This window comes from Watersipora subatra, chromosome 2 (assembly GCF_963576615.1).
Source record: "Watersipora subatra chromosome 2, tzWatSuba1.1, whole genome shotgun sequence".
Lineage (NCBI taxonomy): Eukaryota > Metazoa > Bryozoa > Gymnolaemata > Cheilostomatida > Watersiporidae > Watersipora > Watersipora subatra.
Genome location: NC_088709.1, coordinates 64,201,811 through 64,220,607, shown reverse-complemented (window position 1 = coordinate 64,220,607; position 18,797 = coordinate 64,201,811). Strand labels below are relative to the sequence as shown.

The 18,797-nt window shown below is 37.1% G+C and overlaps 1 protein-coding gene across 1 annotated transcript in view; it reads right to left on the bottom strand.

Annotated features, from left to right (window-relative positions):
• The window catches only part of LOC137387213 (transducin beta-like protein 3), a 67,721-nt gene that overhangs the window by 28,633 nt on the left and 20,291 nt on the right, over window positions 1-18,797 (bottom strand). The window contains exons 8-12 of the mRNA XM_068073551.1: window positions 13,726-13,934; window positions 12,198-12,316; window positions 6,605-6,793; window positions 3,925-4,126; window positions 1,627-1,716 (exon numbers count right to left, since the gene is read on the bottom strand). Coding sequence (XP_067929652.1) covers window positions 1,627-1,716; window positions 3,925-4,126; window positions 6,605-6,793; window positions 12,198-12,316; window positions 13,726-13,934 — 809 coding nt within the window. The remainder of the gene's footprint in view (window positions 1-1,626; window positions 1,717-3,924; window positions 4,127-6,604; window positions 6,794-12,197; window positions 12,317-13,725; window positions 13,935-18,797) is intronic.

Genomic DNA, 18,797 nt, shown 5'->3' with positions numbered 1-18,797 from the left:
AACTGTCCTTAACGCATGTGAAGCCGGTAAACTAACTCAAATTTAACTCAAATTGTGTTGTTGAGTTTCTGGCACACATGTAATTGATGAGTCATTTTGATGTTACAGGAATAAACTATGAGCATATATTATGTGCCAGCAGTAAGAACGGAATTTCTTTCGTGAAAAAAATCTATGAATGTGTTCATTAAAGGTGATTGTCCTAATGCACTGGAAGATGGATACTTGAGTTTCTAATCTGATAGATCGTGGCACATTTATATGTAAAATGAAAGTTCTAAGATTGCCAATTAAGTCTGGTATTACTTGAAGTGAACCTACTTTTATACATAAAATAAGCTATAGTGAGTCTCCTCTTACAACTCTTCTCTCATGTGAGAATTTTATAACTTCACAGATCATCACTCTTATTATAGTAAATATTATTCTTCAAATCCTAAAGAGGCTTAGATTGGAGCAGTGCGCAGTAAAGTGTTGGTATTGCAAGCTTTATTGACTGTCTATGTTATTTCTTGAGTGCGACGATGTCAAGCAGGATTACAAGTCGATCAGTCTTATTAGCGTCTGGTACCCTCAGCTACCCTGAGTTTGAGCACTGCACACAAAAATCTTTTATGAAGCATTCTAATTACTATCTATATCATTTCTTCAGTGTGACAGTATCAAGCGAGTTTACAAGACAATCATAATTTATAAGTATATAGATAGAATGCATGTTAGGCAGCTGTGTAGTGGTTAAGACTGTAGACTGCCAAGCAGCAGGTTGATATCCGGAAGGGCCTTCGATCTGAAACTTCTACTGTGTCTCAATATGGGGCCGAAGCATAATACACAAGTATTAAAAATTTACAATATACTAGACTATAACATATGCTACACTGCCAGTTATGTAGCTATAAAATATCTGACTCTTCCTATTTAATCTCTAATGTGCACTGTTTTTTGTATGAGTACGTTTGATACAAAACAGATAATCTATGAAAACAGATAATCTATGAAAACAGATAAATTTCTCAACAAAGTGTTCTTTGTGAAAAACTTTTTGTGTGTGTAAATAAAGTGTCCTTAGTGTTGTGGTCTAGCAGGCTGCATGTCGCGAATTTGAATCGAGTGAGATGCAATTTTTTCAATATCTTACCGTGACTTCGGATAAACGGTCGGACATGGTTTTTAGTATGGCAAAGATTTAGATAGATCATCGGTTTCCATCAAGGAAAATAAAGCTCTGAGTTCAGATCTCATGGCCTGTAATAATTTTCAAGTTGATCCATAGGACGCCTGGCAACAGTCGATACCATTACCTTATGGCAAATACGATTGGCGGTTTAAATCAAAAATCTTCTATCCCACACCCCGATTCACGCTCTTGAAAATGCTGTCACTCAGAGTTACTACTCAAACCAACTCCAATTAAAGGATTCTGTTCATAGATGTCATAATGACACTTTTGCCATTAAAAGCAACCTGACTAATACTGTCAGAAGAATGTCAAAATACAAAAGTCAAACTTCCCTGAGAATGGTGACGTAGCAACAAGCTAGTTGTCAATTCTCAGACCCATGTTCTCCAGAGGGCAATAAATGCTTACATAACCATTTACTAATCCTTGCAATAAGCTATAATCACCTGATCAATAGGAGAAAACTTGGCCTTCCAAATGCCACGAGAATGTCCCTTGAGCACTCCGAGTAAGGAGAGATCGTCTGCTTTCCACACCTACAAAATTGACAAGAGTATAATCTGCAGCAACGTGAACACTTTTTCCAGCTAAATATTTTTTTACTAATATTAATTTATTGGAATGCTTGAGAGGATCAGATGAGGGCTCATTGACTTACTATAATCAACAGAAAAAAACATCAGGGATTCAGTCACTTATGTTATAAACTGTCTCAACTATACATATCATCAGCCCGATGTATCCTAAAGGACAAAATGGCTAATGCTGAAAAGTGGCAAAATGCTGAAAAAACATTAATTGTGGAATGGGATATGCAATATGCATTTGGTCAAGGCTGGTTCACACCGTACCACCGTATGTTGCGGATAACCTCTCGGAGATTATTCGTCAACCATACACCGATGACATCGCTGACGTAACATAGATATGTTGGAAAACACTGCAGCTGTGAAACTTTCCCGATATTTCGCCGAGCATCCATGATAGTCTTCGCAATGTGCAGCACTTCAGCGATGGTGATTGGATGTCGCCAATTGCTTGATCTATATTTTTCTTCATGATAGTAGCTGTGAGACTAGTCTTTCTTTGATTCAGTGACAACATTTTGTAATGAGAATGTTATGTTGCGGACTATTCGCTGATGGGTTTGTAATGGTGCTTTCAATGTTATCAAAAATGATCACCGATGTATTGCTGGATTAACGTCGACATACTGCAATATGGTGTGAACAGCCTTTAGTCCTTCACATACTCATAAATTTAGAGTTGTCCTCTACACGCATATTTCAGCAGCTTGTTACCGACGCAATAATTATTTCATTGATGACATGCAAAAAACCTAATAAAAATTTGTTAACCTACATACCAAACGTGCTTGTTATGAGCATGTGTTGGGCTATTATAGCTTACAAACATTAAACTACAGACAAACCTGAGCCATGTCCGGACCTTAAAGAAGTCCAGACATTGAAAACTGAGTACTGTACAGTACTGTACATTAAACAGCCGATATTGCCTCACACACATACTCCTAGTGTACAAAATGCATATACAATGTAACGTGATGAGAAGCGGTAGTTCTTATTAGTAAGCTTACTCAAATTATCCATTGGCAATGTGCCAGGCTAACAGCAAGTGGCAGATACTCTAATTGTTTATAAGCTGGTTTTTAATACCCGGGTAACGCCGGGTAGCACAGCTAGTATGCATATACAGTATAAATGGGAGAGTAAAATATGATTATACCTGCAATAGGGAACAGTATAATATTAATACCAATAATATTAACAAATGAAAATGACAATATGGGGCAAAACTCCCCTGCAAGTATTGGTTGCGTCGTCTATCGTGAGAGCCACCTATTAGTCTGAACAATTGGAAGTCCGGGGAAGTGAAATGCGAAAAAGCGAGGGTCAACTGTATTTAAAAAGATTTCAGGCAATGGCTTTTAGTCCTCCACACACCCCTACCAATTGCCAATAAACCCTGCCCGACCTGATTATTGTGTAGCCTGATCAAAGCAAAAACCACGATGGTTTTTTAAGACTGAGGGGTGCGTGATTGAAATCTGTACTCCTCACATGCACCTAATTATGCCCCCCCCCTATACGGTGAGAAGCTGACTATGCCCTTTGTATGAGTCAGTCTGCTATACGAGTCATCTCCCTCACGTTGCAACTACGTACATTCAAGAATGCTTAACATGTGTATGAGTGACCTTTGCAATAAAAATAGCTCGAAGCAGACACATGTCATTCATCTCTTTTGCTAAACTAAAGTTGGTGCAGCAGATAAAGGTCGAAGGATGCTGAAAGGGAAAGATGAACAGATGCCGCCAAAGCATACGCTGGTTTCCTGTCGTAAGCGCATGAACCACAGCGCTGCAGATGTACCTTACTCAACTTTGTTTAGTTGGATCCTATTAATGATAGCAGCAGATACGCTGATGCATCTTTTAGAACGAATAGATGACATTACGATCGATTCTTCTGAAGCTCTTGTACATGATATCATAAAGTTAAATATCATTTTGTTTACATAACCAATGAGAATGCTGTTTACAGAAAAGATGCGATGCAATAAAAAGACATACATAATACTAGTTTCTTGTTAGAACCGATGAAATACGATATTTTTAAACAGCAAGAAAAGTGAACTCAAGTTAGAGCTGGATACAGAAGCTCAAACACGTGTCAGATGTCATATAAACTTATCCTACAGAGATGAGTGAGAAGCAATTTTACCTTGGCAGTCTTGTCTCTAGAAGCTGTCACAAGCAGTTTATCGTTTGGCGCTACATCCACAGCGTTAATGTCTCTATCGTGTGCCAAAACTGTCTCAGTGCATATGATCTGCTCAGGGGAGTCAGTCAGGTCCTCGCTTGGTCCCCTCCACACCTTCAGGGTGTTGTCTACGCTGCCAGTGATGAACTGGTGGCAGCCAAGCCTGCATAAAAGGCATGACGTGATCATTAGCATCACACTACACAGCTTAGATAAACACTAGTAAATTTTACGATTAATAAAACCTAAAAAGAAGAAATAGCCATGCTACGTACATGTGGGCCCACATTGCACCTTAAGTTTCTATAATCTTATTATGTCATGATTTAATGTGAAATAAAACGAACAAACAAACGAGAAACCACCAAGTTATGGAGCATTAAATAAGAAGTCTAGTCTCCATGAAGTTTGATTGTTTTTCCAGAATGTGAATATACAAGCTAGGTAAACAGTTATGCAGAGTTGTGTGCACATGACAATACACAATTATGAGTACTTAAAGGTTGACTTGCAACAAAATTCACATTACAGTTATTTGATATCAAAAAATTCACCATGTCTTACTCTGTTGTGTTGTAGGTGCAAAATATGTGGAAATACGATTACATGCTCTTAAAAGCTAAAAAGCGAACAGTTAATCGCAGCCACACGAGACAGCCGTAGTTTCCAAAACGGCTCAAATGTGGCGTAGTTGTGGTAGATGATTTCTGTTTACACTTTCCTGCAACCTTATTCGTCGAAATATTTTCCCAAATATACTTCACGCATTCAATAAAACCATGCCTATTGTTCTTACACGTCTGTTTTATCATCATTGTAATGCTGTCACTTTTAGCAGTGATATCTTATAACTTACCGTAAAAATTCGTTTAATTTTCTAACCTTAGCTCGAAGGAGTACATATCATTGTCTGATAATCATGACAAGCCTGTTGGTCACCTGTGATACTCGAAAAGTGCTGCAAAGATTATTTGCGAAGTATTGGGTCACATGATCAGATTACGACTTGCCGATTAGACCAAGCCGAAACAAAACTGTAAAGTAGCGAGCATCTATATTTGATAACGGGTCTTCGGTAAAACCCGAAGTGTTTGTCATAAACTAGTGCTACGATAAGTTTTATATTGAGCTTTTTATTGGCCTTTCAATTCCCGTGAGAACATCACATGACAAGACAATAACCAAACTGTAATGACAACGTCAGAGAAATAAAGAGATTCCAATCAATGGCGGCTTTTCGTTTTTGAGCTTTTAAGAGCTTGTAATCACATTTCCACACATTTGGCACCTACAACATAGCAGAGTAAGACAGGGTGAATCTTTTGATACCAAATAACTGTCATGTGAATTTTTTTGCAAGTCAACCTTTAACAATGTAGAGTTATGCGTACATAATAACGCAAAGTTATGTGCGCTTGACGATATAGAGTTGTGTGCACTTAAAAATGCAGAGTTATGTGCCCATGGCAATACAAAGTTATGTGCACTCCTCTTAACCATACTGAAAGCGTGAATTATGCTCCATTACATGTACTTGTTAGACAGTCTCTTACTGTTCTTCTGCTTCTTTATAATATATTGACAAAGTTATAGACAATTTTTTCATTTGTTCATGCTGCTGGCTATAACAATATTTACACAAGTTTTGTGTTTAAAATAGCCTTAGCTCCTTACAACTGTCCTATTTAATCAGGATTTTAAAAAAATGCAACAAACGAAATCTTAAACCAGGAAGGTGCTGAAATGACGTTAATTTATCGAGTTTGGTTCTAGCGAGTGTCTGTGCGAGATTGGTAGGTATAACAATAATAAGGATGTAGCTCAGCTGTATGCATGTGCTGAACGTATGAAATGCCTGCTTCCAATCAAACTGAGCTGTTTATATTCATGCGTATCAAGCAGCTTCTATAAATAGGGGTCTTTTTTCATAAAACTGATCATGTATCTCATCATCAATCTCATCTGTAAGCTTTCATGTAGCACGCCAAACAGTACACTACGTAATTGATGTGCAGTTAATGTTGAAACTTGTCAGATATATTTGCACAATTTAACAAACATCTCAAATTACATATACGAGTTCAAATCCTGCACAATGCAATCTTTTTGCAAACTACAATCATGGCTCTTATTATAGTAAAGACGTATCAATGTATTTATATATATATACTAGCTGCGCTACCCAGCGTTGCCCGGGTATTAAAAATCAGCTTATAAACAATGAGAGCTGCCTGCCACCTGCTATTAGCCTGGTATATTGCCAAGAGATAATCTGAGTAAGCTTACAAATAAAAGCTACCCCGCTCCGTGACATCACATCGTAACGTGGTAGCATATTTGCTCCCATATATCGACATACATGTATATCGCCTAGCAAAATCTATCAAGCTCGTGTGGCTGAATTGGTAAGGTGTCGGACTGGTGAATGAGAGGGACTGTGATCAAATCTTTTGTGCTATAGATTCTTCATTCCAAGATTTTGATAGCTATAGCTGGACATACTCAGAGACGAATACACAAACTTTGAGAAATATATATAGATGTTTGTATTAACTCCTTGAGTATCAATCAGTGATTAAACATAAACAATACTATGAAACATCAATCATAGGCTGAGTCACTAGAGAGCCAGCTATTTTACCTGGGAAGACAGACAGCGCTGACTGACTGTGCATGTCCATATGCGGTGTAGAGTTTTTGTATGTCATGAATTCCATCACCTACACTCCAGAGGATGGCAGTATTATCCTTAGAACCGCTGAGCAAGAGACAGCCATCGTTACTGACCGATATGCACATGACAATGTCTGTGTGTCCATGTAGTAAGTCACTGCAAAAGTGGAGAAAACCAACTCAGGGTAGCCTCTGGGAAAAACCGGAAAGACACTAGATATCGCACAGAAACAGCAAAGCGTTCTGTTTGGGATATTTGGTACATACCACGCAGAAACAGCAAAGCGTTCTGTTTGAGATATTTGGTACATTTCACACAGAAACAGCAAAGCATTCTGTTTGGGATATTTGGTACATACCACACAAAAACAGCAAAGCGTTCTGTTTGGGATATGTGGTACATATCACACAGAAACAGCAAAGCATTCTGTTTGGGATATTTGGTACATATCACACAGAAACAGCAAAGCATTCTGTTTGGGATATGTGGTACATACCACATAGAAACAGCAAAGTGTTCTGTTTGGGATATTTGGTACATATCACGCAGAAACAGCAAAGGGTTCTGTTTGGGATATGTGGTACATATCACACAGAAACAGCAAAGGGTTCTGTTTGGGATATGTGGTACATATCACACAGAAACAGCAAAGCATTCTGTTTGGGATATTTGGTACATACCACACAGAAACAGCAAAGCGTTCTGTTTGGGATATGTGGTACATATCACACAGAAACAGCAAAGCATTCTGTTTGGGATATGTGGTACATACCACATAGAAACAGCAAAGGGTTCTGTTTGGGATATTTGGTACATATCACGCAGAAACAGCAAAGGGTTCTGTTTGGGATATGTGGTACATACCACACAGAAACAGCAAAGAGTTCTGTTTGGGATATTTGGTACATATCACACAGAAACAGCAAAGGGTTCTGTTTGGGATATGTGGTACATACCACACAGAAACAGCAAAGTGTTCTGTTTGGGATATTTGGTACATACCACACAGAAACAGCAAAGCGTTCTGTTTGGGATATGTGGTACATATCACACAGAAACAGCAAAGCATTCTGTTTGGGATATTTGGTACATATCACACAGAAACAGCAAAGCATTCTGTTTGGGATATGTGGTACATACCACATAGAAACAGCAAAGAGTTCTGTTTGGGATATTTGGTACATATCACGCAGAAACAGCAAAGGGTTCTGTTTGGGATATGTGGTACATATCACACAGAAACAGCAAAGGGTTCTGTTTGGGATATGTGGTACATATCACACAGAAACAGCAAAGCATTCTGTTTGGGATATTTGGTACATACCACACAGAAACAGCAAAGCGTTCTGTTTGGGATATGTGGTACATATCACACAGAAACAGCAAAGCATTCTGTTTGGGATATTTGGTACATATCACACAGAAACAGCAAAGCATTTTGTTTGGGATATGTGGTACATACCACATAGAAACAGCAAAGGGTTCTGTTTGGGATATTTGGTACACATCACGCAGAAACAGCAAAGGGTTCTGTTTGGGATATGTGGTACATACCACACAGAAACAGCAAAGGGTTCTGTTTGGGATATGTGGTACATACCACACAGAAACAGCAAATCATTCTGTTTGGGATATGTGGTACATACCACACAGAAACAGCAAAAGGTTCTGTTTGGGATATGTGGTACATACCACACAGAAACAGCAAAGTGTTCTGTTTGGGATATGTGGTACATACCACACAGAAACAGCAAAGCGTTCTGTTTGGGATATGTGGTACATACCACACAGAAACAGCAAAGCGTTCTGTTTGGAAGTGAAATTATGAAATCCTTATTTAAAGATGAACTTGCACAAAATTTCAGTAGATTTTCTCAGAAAGTATCAGTTTTTTTTATCTTTTGCGATTTTTTTAATGTATAAGGTGATCTGATTACCAGGATAAAAACATATTCTAAAATTCCATTATTAAATATTTTATTTTGTTAGTTTTTTTTGTTACAGAGCCATTCAAAAACTAAATTTAAAATTGAACTTGCCCAAAAATTTTATCAGAAAGTATCAGTATTTTTCTATCATTTGCTTTTGATGTTTGAGATGATCTGACTGCCAGGATGTTTCAAGATTGAAATCGATAAAACTTGATCGCGATGAAAACCTTCAGAAAAAAACACGCCAAATGACATCACTAGTTGTTATCGATGCAATAGTCGATATCGGCTATTGCGTTCAAGCATAATGCATCTCTATTCTGTCGACCTTTTAGCAACTATAGACGTCATAATCGCGCTTTTTTCTAGATCTGAGCATCTTAATCACGATCAAGTCCTATCGATTTTAATCTTAAAACATCCTGGCAATCAGACATCTCAAACATCAAAAACAATCGCAAATGATAACAAAATACTAATACTTTTTGATAAAATTTACTAAAAATTTTCTGCAAATTCAATTTTAAATGTATTTTTTAGAGGGCTCTGTAACAAAAAGAACTAACAAAATAAAATATTTAATGGTATAATTTTAGGATATGTTTTTAGATTAAAGGTTAGAAAACAGAAAATGACCAGTATTTTTAAACATTCCAATAAAAGAATCTTCTTGCAAGATTTAGAATGTATTTAATAAAAGTTCTGTTGAGACCAATCTACCCGATTGGCTGATTTACTTTCGACCTAATACTGCAACCTGTAAATGAGGGAACCTAAAGCCAATTTACCAATAATAATTTATTTAGTAGAGAAATATTGAATCATAGCATCAACAAGTTAGTTGTTCGACCGACTAACAATTGGTCTAGGATAGTACTGAAAAGTTACTATTGAACAAAGGTTTGTAAAATTGTGATTAGGGTAAGCGATATTGTATATTGTTCTTAAATATATCATTTTGTTATTTACATTGTACTATAGTAAACTGTGTTGATTTACTGTTCATAGATATCCAAGGATACTGCAACATGAAGTTATTTTTATCCTTTTTGCATGTTGTTTTTCCCAATCTCAAAATAATTGGCTACAATTAGAAACTGAACTGCTACAATTTCCTTTATAGTAGAATTGATGGTAGTTTTAGTAGATCAGTGGCAAAGCTTTTAGCTACCCACTTGACATCTTTTAGCAACTTCAGATTCAATAATATATGAGCCACAAGCGTATATTGCTAGAGATTAAGAGCTGTCTTCTGAATATTAGAAAAAGAGCAAACAACTAGTTATGTCAGATTTAAGTGGAGTTTATTGAACTCCTTATTTACGTAACCAACATTCTAATAATGATTCAGGTAGTTTGTCAAGTGGGTAGGTAATTAAGTCCCTAATATCAAAAGTATCAGTATTGGCACCTGGGCTTGGTCATAATTATCTAATCACATACAACTAGAATTTCAATTCAAGGAATAGCAAAGGAACGCACCTTCAACAGGAAATAGTTCAAAATAATTTTAGGGTTTTTGACAGATTCTAGGATTAATCACAAAATGTGCCGTATATCCTAACATATACACCGATTTTAAAACCCAAAAAAAATCATGAAACTAAGGGGTCCATCTTATACGCGTGCAACTCTGATTGGAAGCAAACGAAATGACATTATGCTAACTTAATTTCAAGAAGTACAACTCGAACCATGCTATGCATGTGGCTGGTGGCATTTTACTCAGTGTGTTTTGTACAGCAGCGATGGCTTGCACTTGAACAAAAGACGCAGGTGAAGATTCATTGAAAAAGAAATGCGATGGAACCGGTGCATTTAGCCTTTCTCTGTCAAGCTTTTGTTCTCATGGAAAGAACATACACATCCACGTGAAGCAGCTATTGTTTGATAATAATATGCTATGACGACAATAACGGTTTGTGGTTGGTCATACAAATGATCGCTTGCAGTTTTTGCACATCACGAGCAATTGCATTAATAGTATCGCTAGTACAGTTAAAAAGATTTTACCGAAGAGGATTTACCCATTAAAGGACACAAATGGCTTACACTGATTTTTTAATATTGGTTGAAATTATTAACAAAGTTGCTAGATTTTCCTTTTCTACATAAATTTTTGGGCTAAATCCGTTATGATTACCAATGGAGTGACCGACATAACATCGCAGCCAAGCCCCATAGACGGAACTCCCTTTCAGTGCAGCTGATGCACCAGGTGCAGTGCGTATTGTGACCAGCTGTTGTTTTGCTTGTTCCGCTAGTCGGGGGACAACTCCGCCAAAAACAACAGTTTGTCAAGACATGCTAATTTCGAGTCAGACAAGTTACCACTATAATAGCTTATGGCATTATTATTACTGTCAAAAATAAATACCGTAAGTCCTCACGCTCAAGCCGCGCGGCTTGTGCTCAAAACCAGATGATTCACGAAAGAAAAACTAATCCTCCTACAAGCCGCGTATACCCACAAACCGCGGCTAATGACCGAGGTTTTGTCGTCCTTGACCTCTTCAGGAGCGAGAGTGTTGAGAAGGGTTTCGTTATACCCAGTACTATTGAATAAGAAAACAGGCTACATCAGTACATGTGAAAAGAATGTTCTTTTACTTCGAAGTTCGAATTAAAATTTCTAAACCCTTGCATTAACAACTTTTTGTCATGTCTCAGCTAGACTTTTATTGCGCTGTTAGAGGGCTATCACGTTTATGGAAAGATACAGGTCAAGAATGAAACGGTTTTAATGACCTACTACTGTGGTGAGTTAAACATTAGCGATAAATTCTTCGTTAGTCTAAAGTATTCCATAAACATGACCCTGAAAATAAACGAGTAGGTCGCCAAAATCCCGTACATAAAAGTGTATCATGACTGCGGTTCTATGGTTATAGCGCGGAACTGAGCAGAGACCGCATTTATCGAGAAGCCGCCCTAAGCCTCACGCAAGTTTTAAAAACTTGGATTTAGCCGCGGCGGCTTATTACCTTGAACCAGAAGCCGCGCTCGGCGACAAGTCGCGCGGCTTGAGTATAAGGACTTACGGTACTCACTGTCACAACAACTACTGCCCAATAGCTAGTCATCAGAAGTCCATTGGTCTACAATTTGTGTAATCTATGTAGCTGTAATGCGTCTGATCATTGTGAAGAAGAAATAGCTATGATAAGTGTTTTTATAAAGCGAAACTAAGGTCGATGTGAGATGCCAACAAGTTTTCCATTGGCTCAATGCAAATAGATGATTGTTTCCTTTCGTTTAAGACACGATAGGCTAGTTATACAACTACTCACCAATCAGAAACGTTTTGTACTATGCCAAAAGCTACTGCATTTCCGCAACCTTTTACTTTGACAGATAAGTATGACGTGTTATGATTTATAGGGTTAGCTCACATGCAAATTCTTATGAATTCCCTGATTTCAGGGCCGTTTTTCTAGGATCGGCTTATACGCAGAAACATATGGTAGTTGCATAAAGCAGAGCATAAATTAGACAAACTCTACACTGTAAAGAAGGGAGATAAGATATTAACGCTGATACTATGATCCACATGAAAAACTTTTAGTAATGTGAGCGAAGAAAAAAATACAACAAATTATTACGATAAGCTGTGAGTGTAGCTGTCTAACCTGTCAAAGTCAGCGAGTCCGTAGACCCTCACCGAAGTGCTGTTGGTAGCAAGAGCCAGGAACTCTTCATTAGAACCAAAGAGCTGTACATCCATGATCTCTTCATTGTTTCCAATGTACTAGCGAAAACGGAACAGACATGATTAAGCCCTGCAAATGGCTATTGTTCTAGTTCTGAAGTTACCATTAACAATGAAATATATTACACAGAGAAATGCCAATCTGAATCTAAGGACGATTGAAAAAACTTTGTAATCTCAAAATTAATAAAAAAATGGAGAACTAATTGGAAATGATAGAAACTCTTTGTAAGGCAACATAAGTTGATTGCGTAGAGTTGAAAAACCTAGACTAACGAAATTCATAGTGATAGTATTTCTTTGTTGCTAACACATGATGACAAAGCATAATTATAACAGCTTTTTGCATTTCAATTCGGCCAATAGGATACGGACTTGACTAAAAAATGGGAGCCTACTCTCTCCAATAGTAAATATATAGGAAAAAACACCATTACAGTTTATACTCTTAACTCATTTACCGTATAATGGTAAATATAAGGAAAGGTAAGTATAGCGCGACCACTGAATATTTCGTAAGACTCGTGCTTCTATATCACACTCATACACTGGCAGTCTCGTGTGCCGAGACAGCTCATGTGTAATAACTATGTGTACAAGTATTCAATAATACTCCGAGGTGTTTTAGTGGTGCAGTGAGTAGTGGGCTTGGCTGCAAAGCTGGATATCTAAGTTCATTTCCTGTGTGGTGAGTTTTTTCCAAACCTTTAAGCCTGGCTTCGGACGAACGGACAAACACAGCTTTTATTATGAAAAAGATTTACATTAATGTTAGAGTTTGCTGAAAATACTGTAGGAATGTACAGTCGCCGATAAAGCATGAATTTTGAACCCCCTTTTTAGTCTGATAGCACTGGTTGGTACTCAGAAATTAGAACTGTGCCAATAAACACAGAATGTAGTGAAAACTACATTCTCAATCGAATCGCATGACATCGTGCCTCCACAAAAAGTTGTTCTATTTTATTGACGAGCGATGCTATAGAAGATTCATTATACAGAAGAGGTACCTTGAAGACTCGTAATACCATAATTACATTCGTTCGAAGAAAAATTTTGAGGTTATAAAAAAGATTGCATCATTCAGGATTCGAACCCACAGTACCCCCACCTACTAGGCCGATGCAGTAACATCTGTGCTAGTAGCCCAATGCAGTAACATCTGTGCTACTAACCCGATGCAGTAACATCTGTGCTAGTAGCCCAATGCATGAAACATTGCCGAATAATAGTGCATACACTTATTCTCTATGATTTATCAGTTCACCTGACGATCTCTCACAGGTAATAGTTATAATAAAATGAAAACTTGATAATATATCTGACATATACAAGAGATACTCTAAACAAAGTGTTGTTACTGGTGGGAAACCATGTCTAAAAGGAGTGATTGACACGACCAAAGGTACAAGAACAGAAAACATACATTTTTGGTGTCAACCACATACCTGTTTCTTCAGCTTCATGTCTTGTGTAGAGAAAAATTGTATGTTATGTTCATGGTTGGTTGTACATATGACGCCAAGGGAGGGCACAACGAAGGCCTGAGTTAGTGAGTGCAGGTCGGTGTCGGAGTCGTTCTCCTTGCTCTGTGATTCGGGGAGTGTCTGTGTGTGCACACAAGACCTTGTCTTGCAGTTCCACACCCTCAAAGCACCTGCAAACATTGTCACATTCAGCAAGAAAAGTAACAAATAAAAACATTCAAGTCAAATCACTACATTATCTAGAAACTTCACGTAACAGATTTCCAGCCATGGGTCACTCAGAAATCGTCCGTCCCTGATTTACGGCAGTACATAAAACCGTGTATACATTTAAAAATGTAACACAAACTTCAAGCATTCACCATCGACTTACAACCACTTCTACATATGATTTTTTTCAAATTTTTTTTCCATGACGTAAAATGTTTGTATTGTAATTCACGGTAATTTTCAAAATACGAACATTGACATAATAACATTACAGTTTTCTACGTGAATAAAACTAATAGAAATGAGAAATAAAACATAATGCCGACCCTAGCTATGAGTCTATGACTGGCCCTAGTTATGACAGACCCTACCTACAACCAGCCCTAGCTACAACCAGCCCTAGCGACAACTGACCCTATCTACAACTGACCCTATCTACAACTGACCCTAGCTATAACTGACCCTACAACAGACCCTATCTACAACCGGCCCTAGCTACAACTGGCCCTAGCTACAACTAACCCTAGCTACAATTAGCCCTAGTTACAACTGACCTTAGCTACAACTGACCTTATTTACAACTGCCCATAGCTACAACTGACCCTTGCTATAACTGACCCTTGCTATAACTGACCCTAGCTACAACTGGCCCTAGATACAACTGACCCTAGCTACAACTGACCCTAGCTACAACTGACCCTAGCTACAACTGACCTTATTTACAACCGGCCATAGCTACAAATGACCCTAGCTACAAATGACCCTAGCTACAAATGACCCTAGCTACAACTGGCTCTAGCTACAACTGACCCTAGCTATAACTGGCCCAAGCTACCACTGACCCTAGCTATGATCGACCTTATATGACCGCTCCCACCTATGACTGATCCTGAGCCCTAAGAACATGTTCACGAGGGTGTTTAAGAAATTAAAAATTCATCTAGCAGAAAAAACACAATAAACATGTACAATGTATATATATTGGTCATAGCAAAGTTGCCTCAATCACACTTCATCTGATCTTTATACTTCTTCTTGTAATAGTATGATAAACGGACTAAAATAGTTCCCAACAATTTTGTTCAAAGCCAAAAATAGTGTTTGTAATCATACTTGTTTGTCAAAGATTAAAACCTTATAGAAAAAGTAGGCCGGGTGGCGGTAAGGGTTTCTCTGGGGATTCGAACCCAGCACATTCCTCAAGCAACAGCTCAATGTAAGTGAAGTAACCCTTCGACTAAGCCGGCCACTAGCTCTAGGAGAGCTTAAATAGCTTATTAACACTAGCGAGTGAATGTACAATATTGATTAACCCCGCGGAATGCACGCCTATATCAGCGCATGACGCAGTGACAGCTAAAAGCTGCCACATTTATCATGCCAACAGATTTTGAAACCATAATTGATTGATCAACAATTAAATTGATCAACAATTAAATTGATCAGCAAACAATCAGACAGGCTAAAATGTTTTTGCCTCTATTCTAGTCTATACTAAATGTGACTAACTTTTGTCTATTTGTTACCTGTAAACTCTTATTCTCACAACAAGAGGCTAAAAAGAGAACTGTTTAACCAAAGGACAATGACAGGTGGACATTTTTGACAGCCCAATACCTTTTCCCACAGGACAGTGACAGAATTTGATGAAAAGCAAAAAAAAACAGTACAGAAAATAGGAGTAAGTAAGTATGATAGAGTAACAAATCTAGAATTGTATTAAAATTAGTTCATTATTTTTATGATTGTCAGCAATCTGGTTCGTGTATTGCTATTAGGCAAGTCATATATTATGTGAATCAACTCCCACCTATTGCTCTTGGTGGGAGTTGCTTGCTCTTGCATCAGATAAATTCTAACGAGATGAAGGCCCTATACAGCATACTACCCATCGCTGGGTATAGTGTATGTATAATATCTTGGAATCCTATGGTTTTCATATCAGCCGAGATACTCCAACAACCTCAGGCAGCAGAACAGAGCGACATGATGCCGGGCGCTTGTATTAACAATAGCTGCGTGGCCGGTGATCACATGACCAAGTTGCTATGATAGGTCAAGAGTAATTACAAAATGACTGTTTCCAGCAGAAGCTGGAAGTTGATGACCATGAGCAAAACAACACAACATGAGGCTGGGCGGCTTGTATCCACATAAAGTACTCCAATCTACTACAGAAAGGCAAGGTCATTTAAAAATGGCTAATCTCCACAAAAACGGATGTTTATAAACATGATTCCTTTATCTGTAGTGACACTCCGGCAGCATTCTCGTGTAGACCTGGTCAGCGCATTCAGCCAATAATATTGAGAGCTATATTCTTCCTGAGCCTAAATGTTATCTTGTCAGTAAAAATGGACCAATATCGGAGATCTACATACGCTTGTAGCTTTATTGAATAGGAGAGTGCCAAAAGCTATAATTAACCTATTATATGATTTATATCGATTCTTTGCCTTAACAATTTTAGGAAACCTCACATTGCCTCACAGCCACGAAACCTTACCGAAGCCATCGTTTCGGCACAAACGAATTTCGTTGTTATTCATTGAAGATTCGTGCTAGGGTGACCTCGGAATTACTCTTTTGCTTCCACCATAAGTTCTATCAGCTGGTATAAATGTTTGAGAATGGTCCAAAGAATTATGACATTTCTAGCCTACATTTTTTGTTTGTTTGCTTGAAAGTCCCTCAAGCTACCTGCCTCGTATGCCTCAATTAGAAAGAGTTACATGCTTTCAGTATTTGAAAATATAAAACAAACTTGAAAAATTTGCACAGTGAGTTGAGTGATGACGAATCTAAAACACTTGTGCTACGTCATAGACAAATTTATGGCTTCCATGACATGGATTAGAGAGAGAACTACTACAAAATACTGCCTATATATTATACTAGATATTCCACTGGCATACAGCCCACAACCAAAGTGATATTGGAAAAAGAAAGGGTACTGATGGTTGAAAAATGCAATATTAGCAGTCAAATGGCACTGCAGCGCAATAGGATAACTGCAATGGTAGCTGTAATGTACTGGGTGTGGGTGTTATTATATACAACAAACAGCAATAATGAAAGGAAAAGATTATATGTTTATACCTCTCCCTGCAATAGGAGAAATGCAATATTGGCCAATATTAGAAGTAAAATGCACTGATATTATTAGAATAACCAATATTATTAATATAGTAATACAGCGATAATAGAAAACCAATGCACAATTTTGTTAACATTTCAAAGCGTCATAGCTAACAATATCGAGAAGTTGTGATATTTATATAGATTATTAGAAAATCTATTTAAAAAGTGTTTGGTCATGACAAACAGCAATAATGAAAGGGAAATATTATATGTTTATATCTCTCCCCTGCAATAGGAGAAATGCAATATTGGCCAATATCAGAAGTAAAATGCACTGATATTATTAGAATAACCAATATTATTAATATAGTAATACAGCGATAATAGAAAACCAATGCACAATTTTGTTAACATTTCAAAACGTCATAGCTAACAATATCGAGAAGTTGTGATATTTATATAGATTATTAGAAAATCTATTTAAAAAGTGTTTGGTCATGACAAACAGCAATAATGAAAGGGAAATATTATATGTTTATATCTCTCCCCTGCAATAGGAGAAATGCAATATTGGCCAATATTAGAAGTAAAATGCACTGATATTATTAGAATAACCAATATTATTAATATAGTAATACAGCGATAATAGAAAACCAATGCACAATTTTGTTAACATTTCAAAACATCATAGCTAACAATATCGAGAAGTTGTGATATTTATATAGATTTTCAGAAAATCTATTTAACAAAACTATTTACAAAAAATAATAGCAGTAACATATTACCCATCATCGACGTTGTTAGTGTGACTATTACACTTCAATAGTCATCTAAACTTATAATTAAATATTGTAATAATCTCATAAGAATCGTTAAAAAAAATATCATCGTCATTTCCTTTACTTTCACTGCTTAGGACATCAGTTAGAATACCAAAGTACTCAAAAGTTTCCAAAATGTCAGTTACTTTGAAATCGGCAAAAAAGAAACGATTTCTGTACTTCTACATTAATTACAGAAACCTTCAGCAATTCGACAATGCTATAGACTGGTGAAATGTGCACGTTATTTTTTCGTGAAATGCGCACGACTGAATGATTCTATTGTCTCGGCGTTTCGTTTACCGGTCTTAACTTTTATTAAACCAAGCTTGTCAAGCGTTTTGTGACGAATTTCGGCCAAATTAATTTGTCTATTTGTGTATAATCCGATCAGATGGGTAAGTTTTAAGAGACTGTCGACAATTTACAAAGACTTGGTAACATATTTAAATAGGCTTATATGTGTTTTGTATCGTTATTATACTTTAACGACTCTACAAAACGATGGTTATATTTGTTCATGAGATTTTGAAACAAGGGTTTGCGACGTTGTTAATGAATAATTTTTGTAAATTGTGTGCACATGCATTTATCATAAAAACTTTCAAACTTCGCTCCCGCTCGTTTGGTCGTGAGAATACCCGCAGCTACTATCACCCTTTCTGACATTGTTTCATGTGGGTTGGTCTAATATTGCAAAATGCATGCTCCTTGAATATTTACTGGTTAGTTTGAAAATTAATCTTTCAGGTAGATTTTTATTAAACGCTATATATATATCTATGTCATTATAATACAATATAATCTATATATTGTATCTATATATATAAATATCTAAGTGTTTGTTTGTCGTATGTCCAGTTTATAGCGATTGGTTAAAATACCAACCTTGCAAGGCTTGACCTACTAGAAGCACACATG